General features: G+C 45.4%; 1 protein-coding gene across 1 annotated transcript in view; it reads left to right on the plus strand.

The window, feature by feature from the left end:
- SPTAN1 (spectrin alpha, non-erythrocytic 1) overlaps nt 1-9,495 on the plus strand; it is an 88,881-nt gene that overhangs the window by 47,018 nt on the left and 32,368 nt on the right. Inside the window, exons 24-28 of the mRNA XM_017848180.1 lie at nt 2,691-2,795; nt 3,247-3,270; nt 4,340-4,375; nt 8,093-8,140; nt 8,871-8,962. Of these exons, the coding sequence (XP_017703669.1) occupies nt 2,691-2,795; nt 3,247-3,270; nt 4,340-4,375; nt 8,093-8,140; nt 8,871-8,962 (305 nt within the window). The remainder of the gene's footprint in view (nt 1-2,690; nt 2,796-3,246; nt 3,271-4,339; nt 4,376-8,092; nt 8,141-8,870; nt 8,963-9,495) is intronic.

The following is a 9,495-nucleotide window of genomic DNA, read 5'->3' on the forward strand; positions in this document are numbered from 1 at the left end:
TNTCGATCTCCTGACCTCGTGATCCGCCCGTCTCGGCCTCCCAAAGTGCTGGGATTACAGGCTTGAGCCACCGCGCCCGGCGGACTAGTTTAGTTTTAAGGAAAGATATACTTTGTTCTCTACATGTTGTTATAAGAACTTTTCTAAGCCTAAACTGCAATAGATGTGAAAGTACTCTTTTTTTTTTTTAATTAGGGTAAATTTACAAAGCTAATAACCATTTTAAAGTGTACAATTCAGTGGTATTGAGTACATTCACAGTGTTGTGCAACCACCACCTCTAGTTCTGAAACATTTGTATCACTTCAGAAGAAAACCACATATCTGTCAAGCATTCATTTGCCATTCTCCCTAACCCCAGTGGCCCACGTAGCCACTCATCTGCTGCTTGCCTCCATATTTACCTATTCTGGACAATTTATAAAAATGGAATCACATTATGTGACTTTTTGTGACTGGCTTCTTTTGTTTATGTTTTTTTTCTTTCTTTTTTTTTGAGACAAGGTAGCATTCTGTTGCCCAGGCTGGAGTGCAATGGCCCAGTCTCAGCTTACTGCAGCCTCCGCTTCCTGGGCTCGAGTGATCCTCCTGTCTCAGCCTCCTGAGTAGCTGGGACTGTAGCTATGCACCACTATGCTCAGCTAATTTTTGTGTTTTTTGTAGAGACAAGGTTTCGCCATGTTGCCCAGTCAGGTCTCGAACTCCTGAGCTCAGGCTGTCTGCCCACCTTGCCCTCCCAAAGTGCTGGCTCACATCTGTAGATGTGAGCCACTGCACCTGGCCCATAATGTTTTCAAGTTTCATCCTTTTTGTAGCACATATCAGTACTCCATTCCTTTTTATTGCTGAATAATATTTGACTGACATACTACACATTGTTTATCCATTCCACCACTTAAAAGTATTCTTACAAAAAATTAAAATGAGGAGGAAGAGCTTCTTTCTCCTATAGTAACTGTGCATTAAAATTGTAGCTCATTTTTATTTATTTTTTAGAGATAGGGTCTCACTCTCTCGCACAGGCTAGAGTGCAGTGGGATGATCGTAGCTCACTGTAACCTTGAACTCCTGTGCTCAAGTGATCCTCCCACCTCAGCCACCCGTGTAGCTGGGCCTATGGACGTAGGCCACCACATCCATTATTATAATTGAAAAAATTTTTCTGGCCGGGCCCAGTGGTGCATGCCTGTAATCCCAGCACTTTGGGAGGCTGAGGCAGGCGGATCACCTGAGGTCAGGAGTTCGAGACCAGCCTGGCCAACGTAGTGAAACCTCATCTCTGCTGAAAATACAAAAAGTAGCTGGTCGTGGTAGTGCCTGCCTATAGTCCCAGCTACTCAGGAGGCTGAGGCACAAAGGTCACTTGAACCTAGGAGGCAGAGGTTGCAGTGAGCCGTGATCATGCCACTGCACTCCAGCCTGGGCAACAGAGTGAGACTGAGTCTCATTAGAAAAAAAAAAGAAAAAAAAATTTTCTGTGGAGATTGTGGTCTGGTTATGTTGCCCCAAGCTGGTCTTGAACTCCTTAAACAATCCTCCTGCTTTGGCTTCCCAAAATCCTGGGATTAAAGGTGTGAGTCACCACACCTGGCCTCTTCACATTTTAAAAACATTGTTTTAAAACCAAAAAGAGGTTTTAAAAAAGTATTTGATAAAAACATTTGCTGGGCATAGTGGTGTGTGCCTGTAGTCCAAGCTACTGAGAAGACTGAGGTAGGAGGATTGCTTGAGCCTGGGAGGTAGAGGCTGCAGTGATCCATGATTGCAATACTCCAGCCTGGGTGATAGCGAGACCTGTCTCCAAAAAAACCAAAAAACGAAAAAACTACAGTTAATGAAGTAAATTTGAGTCTAATAATTATCTGAGGGCTGGGAAAACCAATCCATAGGGATACATGTTGAACAGATCCTTAAAGATTTTTTTCTTTGTTTTGTTTTGTTTTTGTTTTGTTTTGAGACAAGAGTCTTGCTCTGTTGCCCAGGATGGAGTACAGTGGTGCAATTTCGGCTCACTGCAAACTCTGCCCCCCAACTTCTGCCACCTGTTCAAGAGATTCTCCTGCCTCAGCCTCCCAATTAGCTGGGATTACAGGCGCCTGCCACTGTGCCCGGCTACTTTTTGTATTTTTAGTAGAGACGGGGTTTCACCATCTTGGCCCGGCTGGTCTTGAACTCCTGACCTTGTGATCCACCCACCTCGGCCTTCCAAAGTGTTGGGATTACAGGCATGAGCCATCGCACCCGGCCTTTTTGTTTTGTTTTGTTTTTGAGATGGAGTTTCACTCTTCTTGCCCAGGCTGGAGTGCAATGGTGCGATCTCGGCTCACTGCAACCTCTGTCTCCCAGGATCAAGCGATTCTCCTGCCTCAGCCTCCCGAGTAGCTGGGATTACAGGCAAAGCCCCCAAACCCAGCTAATTTTGTACTTTTAGTAGAGAAAGGGTTTCTCCATGTTGGTTAGGCTGGTCTTGAACTCCCAACCTCAGGTGATCCGCCCGCCTCGGCCTCCCAAAGTGCTGGGATTACAGGCGTAAACCACCATGCCTGGCCATAGCTTATTTTTTTAATCCCTTTTTTTAAAAATAGGCCCTTGTAGAAGAATCCTTATAGTTTCAAGCCATAGTTTGTGATGTCTCCTTTGGCTTTGGCTTGCTATTTTGGGTTTTAGTTATTATGGCTTTTGTTTTAAAGGACCTGAAGGCCAATGAGTCACGGTTGAAGGACATTAACAAGGTGGCTGAAGACCTGGAGTCTGAAGGTCTTATGGCAGAGGAGGTGCAGGCTGTGCAACAACAGGTAGGTGTCTCCATCTTGGAGTGAGGCTCTGTTGCTGTAAGGATGCAGCTTTGTTCATCCTATGTCTGTCATAGCCCAACAAGCAGTGTTTCATAGCACAGGATTGTGGCTTGACTGTAGGTCAGGTCCTCTATGTGACCAAAACCATTTTGATTAACTTCTTTATACCATTATCCTTCATCTTCATTTGGTTCTGGGGGGGCTTCTGTCTTCTCCGTAAGTCCATTAAATATTTAATATTTATATAACCATTAATTAATGATAATTTCATAAGTTCCTCAAAGAAAAGGTTTATATATAAATACTTGAAGTTCTGCTGGACATTTGGACTGGCATTTCCACTTGTCTTTTTGGAATTCTGTCCTGTGTTTCCAGGTTTGACCATAATGAGTATTCTTGAGAGACGTGTATTTCTTCTAATAGTAAAACTGGTTTCTGTCTCTCCTTGTAGGAAGTGTATGGCATGATGCCCAGGGTAAGTTTCGGGTACTGCATGTGGATCTTGAACATGAGAAGGATTTAAACTTTGGGAAGAATATCAAGTCAAGAACTTCATCAGAATTGCTGTTCCTTAACCTCCGATGCCTTTTGTGTATAAAGATTTGTGGAAAGCACCAAAAATTGATTTCTTTTTTTTTGAGACGGAGTCTCACTCTGTCACCCAGACTAGAGTGCAGTGGTGTGATCTTGGCTCACTGCAACCTTTACCTCCCGGGTTCAAGCGATTCTCCCATCTCAGCTTCCTGAGTAGCTGGAATTCCAGGCGTGTGGCATCACACCCAGCTAATTTTTGTATTTTTAGTAGAAACGGGGTTTCACCATGTTGTCCAGGCTAGTCTCGAACTCCCAACCTCAGGTGATCCACCCACGTCAGCTTCCCAGAGTGCTGGGATTACAGACGTGAGCCACCACTTCTGGCCCAGAAATTGATTTCTATTTGCCGTTCTCCAAAAGACAAAAAAAAGTTGGGTTTTTTTGTTTGTTTGTTTTGTTTGTAAGAGATAGGGTCTTTCTTTGTTGTCCAGACTGGAGGTCAGTGGCTTTTCACAGCTGCAATTATAGCCTACTGCAGCCTCGAACTCCTGGCCTCAAGCAATCCTCCCACTTCAGTCTCCCAAGTATCTAGGACAACAGGCATGCAACACAAAGTGCAGCTCTTAAAAAAAAAAAAAGTCTTTATCTCTTCAGTTTTGTAAAACTTTTTCTATAGCTATCTTTAGGTTTATTACCCGTTTGCAGACAATCCTATGAGTACAACATAAAGAAAAGTTGGTGGTTTTCTTATTAAATTTCTTTATTCTCTCCATTTCTTCTACTGGATAAAAACTTGGAATTTGTCTCTCCTGTTTGTTGGCTTAATTTTTCTTTACCAGCCTTGAAGTTTGTTACCAGCCAAACTATGGAGGGAAAATGCTGTTTTGATTAATGTATTAATATCTGGGATCTCCTCTGGGGGAAACTAGAGTCATTAACTGGAAAGGTCAGGTGCTTTGTTGTTTCATGCTCAGTTGCATGGCTGTCTAAATTACTCTTTCTCTGAATAGGATGAAACTGATCCCAAGACAGCCTCCCCGTGGAAGGTAAGAACTCTTTTGCAAATTATTGTTTTCAAGAGTTTTGCGAGAGCATGAAATATGTTGTGTCCTTTTCTGGTGTGCCGTTCTCTGAATATTCAGCTTGTCTTAAGTCTTTAGTCATTTCTGGACTTGTTTGGGCTGGTTTCTTTCTGAATCTGTTATCTCTTAAAATGGGATGCTTAATATACAGAAGCAGAGTGTCTACGTCAAATGCTTAGTACAGTTAGGTTGCATTGATTACCCGTGTTGGTGCAGGATATGCTGCAGCAGGGAGCACTGTGTGGTTGGCAGGGTCCCACCAGTAAGAGGCGGTCCAAAGGGAAATGACGTGAACACGAGAACAACTGCACACATAAAGGAGGGCAGGCCTTCATTCACCATCTGCCTGTCCTCTATCCTGTGGCCTAAGAAAGGCTTCAGAGATGCCTAATACAGAGATGTAAAGGGAGGAATGAGATGTTTCCCCACTACAGTAGACATTTTTCTGGACAAATCCAGGTGTGAGTATGGCCAGAATGGGCCATCCCTGACCAAAAATACAGGGGAAAAGGTGTTTGTTTTGTTTGTTTGTTCATTTGTTTGTGATGGAGTCTTGCCCTGTCAGCCAGGCTGGAGTGTGGTGGCGCAATCTCCGCTCACTGCAACCTCCGCCTCCCCAGTTCAAGCAATTCTCCTGCCTCAGCCTCCCAAGTAGCTGGGACTACGCCTGGTTAATTTTTATGTTTTTAGTAGAGACAGGGTTTTGCCATGTTGGCCAGGGTAGTCTTTAACTCCTGACCGCAGGTGATCCGCCCGCCTCAGCCTTCCAAAGTGTTGAGATTACAGGCCTGAGCCATAGCGCCCAGCCGGGGAGAAGGTTTTTTTTGTTTTTGTTTTTTGTTGTTTTTTTTGGGACGGGGTCTAGCTCTGTTGCCCAGGCTGGAGTGCAGTGGCATGATCTAAGCTTGCTGCAGCCTCTGCTTCCCAGATTCAAGCGATCCTCCTCTCTCAGCTGCCCCTAGTAGCTGGGATTACAGGCATGCACCACCATGCCTGCTAATTTTTGTATTTTCAGAAGAGTTAGGGTTTCGCCACATTGGCCAGGCTGGTCTCAAACTCCTGACCTCAGGTGATCCACCCACCTCGGCCTCCCAAAGTGTTGGGATTACTGGCCCGGCCGAGGTTTTTTGTGTGATACATTTATAGCTGTGATTGTGTAACTGGTTGCCTGTGTCTCAGTTCTAGCATCTTCCCTCCTGACCCAGCTCTTCAGGAATACATCACTTAAGTTACAGGCAAGTTAGAGAGCAGATTCTGACTTTATAAAAGTAGATCTTTTGGCTAGGTGTGGTGGCTCACACCTATAATCCCAGCATTGCGGGAGGCTGAGACAGGTGGATGAGCCCAGGAATTGGAGACCGGCCTGGGCAACATGGCGAAACCCCGGCTCTACAAAAAACAAAACAACAACAAAAAAGTTTTAAAAAGAAAAAGAAAAAAGAAAGTAGGTCTTCTGCTCGTTAGTACAATGGTGAGTTGACAAGCAGATAAAAAAAAGTAAAATTTTTTAAAGTGTATCCCCAGAAATATGAAGAAAGCATGAAAACCTTAAAACAGGCCGGGCGCGGTGGCTCAAGCCTATAATCCCAGCACTTTGGGAGGCCGAGATGGGCGGATCATGAGGTCAGGAGATTGAGACCATCCTGGCTAACACGGTGAAACCCCGTCTCTACTAAAAAATACAAAACCTAGCCGGGTGAGGTGGCGGGCGCCTGTAGTCCCAGCTACTCGGGAGGCTGAGGCAGGAGAATGGCGTAAACCCGGGAGGCGGAGCTTGCAGTGAGCTGAGATCCGGCCACTGCACTCCAGCCTGGGCGACAGAGTGAAACTCCGTCTCAAAAAAAAAAAAAGAAAACCTTAAAACAAAAAGCCTCCCCCCAACAACCCTTCCATGTCCACCTTTGAACCTGCTCAGTCACCTTGTCTGACCTCTTCTGAGGACCTAGGCTGAGAGGGATCTGTGTCTTGTGGCCTCCTTCCCCGACTGGCTCTGACTATCCTCCTTGTTAAGTAGGTTTCTAATTGGGCCAGGCATGGTGGTATACTTTTCCTTCTATTCAACTTTCTCTCCTTTTCTCACTCTTTGCTTTTCTTATATAGCAAAACATGATCATTGATTATATGAATGGGCAATAGTCTTACTTACGCCCTCAGCAGAATGTTTGTGATAACATAAGTATTCTTTCAGAAGTTTATTTTAGATAACCTTTATAAATCCCAGTACCTCTTACTGGAGACAGTGGGTCCACCTTCTGACTCCTATAAACACACCAGTTGAAAATGTCACCTAGGGAGGGATGCCATGAGGACATCTGCATCCAAGCTCAGCCCTCCTGCCCTCTTTTTTTTTTTTTTTTTTTTTTTTTGAGACAGAGTCTTGCTCTTTCGCCCAGGCTAGAGTGCAGTGGCGTGATCTCAGCTCACTGCAACCTCTGCCTCCTGGATTCAAGCAGTTCTCCCGCCTCAGCCTCCTGTGTAGCTGGGATTACAGGCACCCACCACCATGCCCAGCTAATTTTTATATTTTTAGTAAAGATGGGGTTTCACCATGTTGGCCAGGCTGGTCTTGATCTCCTAACCTCAGGTGATCCACCCGCCTCGGCCTCCCAAAGTGCTGGAATTATAGGCGTGAGCCACCATGCCCTGCCTCTTGTTCTTTACTCAAAGGGTTGTGAGCATTATAACCTGGGCCAATTTGAGTTTCTTTCCAGTGAATTGGGTGGGCTTTAAGATCCTAAGGGACTTTATTTATTTGTTTTATTTTTATTTTGTTTATTTATTTATTTTTGAGACGGAGTCTTGCTCTGTTGCCCAGGCTGGAGTGCAGTGGCGCAATCTCAGCTCACTGCAACCTCTGCCTCCCAGGTTCAAGCGATTCTCCTGCCTCAGCCTCCTAGGTAGCTGGGATTACAGGCTCACACCACTGTGCCCAGCTAATTTTTGTATTTTTAGTGGAGACAGTGTTTCACCATGTTGGTCAGGCTGGTCTCAAGCTTGTGGCCTCAGGTGATCTACCCACCTCGGCCCCCGGAAGTGCTGGGATTACAGGCGTGAGCCACCATGCCTATCCCTAAGGGACTTTAGATTTTTAGAAGTATCTATATTGTTGACAGCTATATTGTTGAAATGTACATTGTTGAAAGCTAATTCACTGCTTTATTTTTTCCCTCTGGTAAAGCTGTTGCCCTTCAACGGGGATACTGTTAAAAAGAACAGCAACCCAATAACTATAATTAGAAATGAAAGTGGTTATTAGTGCTCCTGACTGTTAAATAGTCTCAGCTGCCAGCATTTGTTAAATTAGGGTTTTGTTGTTTGTTTTCCTTTTTTTTTTTTTCTGGAATATTCTCCTGTAGTATAGACAAGAAAATGATATTAATCATTAGTCTTTTAGGTATTTTTCTGTCCAACTAGCTGCTGGAATTGTGATTTTTACCATTCTCTTTTCACTCTTCATCAGATAAAATTAATTACTGAGCTGAGTCTAATTGTGCACTTTGGGTATTTTCATGACCTTCTAGTAGCTGACACTTCTACTGATGTCTCTGTTAAGAATGTTGTCAGTATCCCTTTAAGGTAATTTGGGTTGATCACAGGGACCTAGTAAATGACACTTGCAGCTCAGATCTCTAATTGCCAGGCACTTGATTAATTTTGCTTTCTGCTTTCCTCCCTACCTAGTCTGCTCGTCTGATGGTTCACACCGTGGCCACCTTTAATTCCATCAAGGTAAGAAGCAGTGACCAACTCCCCTAATCTTCCCTGGTTTTCTCCACTATCTTCCTTCCCTGTCTACAGTAGAGCTCTTGTGCTTGTCAACCGGGTGAACTGTGACATATCTCACTCTCCTGGGTCCAAGCATGTCCTAAGTAAACATCAGCATGCTCATTGTCGCTGGGTAGCTTGGTGGCTTTCCTGTCAAGAGCCCGCCAGTTCTCAACAGTGCAGGAAGCCTTCCCTCTGATTTCCAGTAGGTCAGGGAGCTAGAAGGAGCACAGTCTCAGGAAAGCAGTGAGTGGCTCCCTTGCCGCCTGCAGTGTGAGGTCCTGTGGCATGCTGGCTCTTCCCAGGCCTGCTCTGGCCTGTGAGGCTGCTGGTCGGCTGTTGGGAGGCAGCGAGCACTGGGATTTCTCCACGCAGCTGTGACTTAGGAAGCAATTGCTAACTGCCAGGCCCCAGGCTAGGAGATGAGAGTAAGGAAAAGTCAGCTATGTCTCCTGCTGCCTCAGAGGGGATGGCTAGGTCAGGTGTTTGTGGGTGTTGAAGCTGTCAGGCACAGCTAGTTTTGGCTTGGCTCTGACCGGAATATTGTATACTAATTTATTCAGCGAGGAAGGTTGGAAACAGGAAATTATATGTGCCCTAGCATCTCCTTCAAGCAAAGTCATTTTCCCAAAGTCTGACTGGGAGCATGACAAGAGAGGCGGTGCAATGGAGCTGATGTTTTGCTGTCCTGCAGGAGCTGAATGAGCGCTGGCGGTCCCTACAGCAGCTGGCCGAGGAACGGAGCCAGCTCTTGGGCAGTGCCCATGAAGTACAGAGGTTCCACAGGTGAGGGGTCAACCCTGGGCTGGGAGAGGGAGAAACGGGTGACTGCTAGTTCCTGACAGCCCCCAAGCTTGCTGAGTGAGATCCTAGAGGAACGGCTGGCTCTTACTGATGTTTACATCTGACACAGGGTGGATGCTTAGTAAATCCTGCTAAATGAATTCGTTTGCTTTTTAGAGTTATTGGTGGTAGCCACAGACAAATATACAAATGTCAGCTAAATAAATTTTCTTAGGCCAGGTCTGGTGGCTCATGCCTGTAATCCCAGCACTTTGGGAGGCCAAGGCAGGCAGCTCACCTGAGGTCAGGAGTTTGAGACCAGCCTGACCAACATGGGGAAAACCCACCTCTACTAAAAATAAAAAAAAAGCTGGGCGTGGTGGCAAGCGCCTGTAATGCTAGCTACTTGGTAGGCTGAGGCAGGAGAATCGCTTGAACCCGGTGGGGGTGGAGGTTGCAGTGAGCCAAGATTGTGCATTGTGCTCCAGCCTGGGTGACAAGAATGAAACTCCGTCTCAATAAATAAATAAATTTTT

This window comes from Rhinopithecus bieti, unplaced genomic scaffold (assembly GCF_001698545.2).
Source record: "Rhinopithecus bieti isolate Rb0 unplaced genomic scaffold, ASM169854v2 scaffold_29388, whole genome shotgun sequence".
Taxonomy (NCBI): Eukaryota; Metazoa; Chordata; class Mammalia; order Primates; family Cercopithecidae; genus Rhinopithecus; species Rhinopithecus bieti.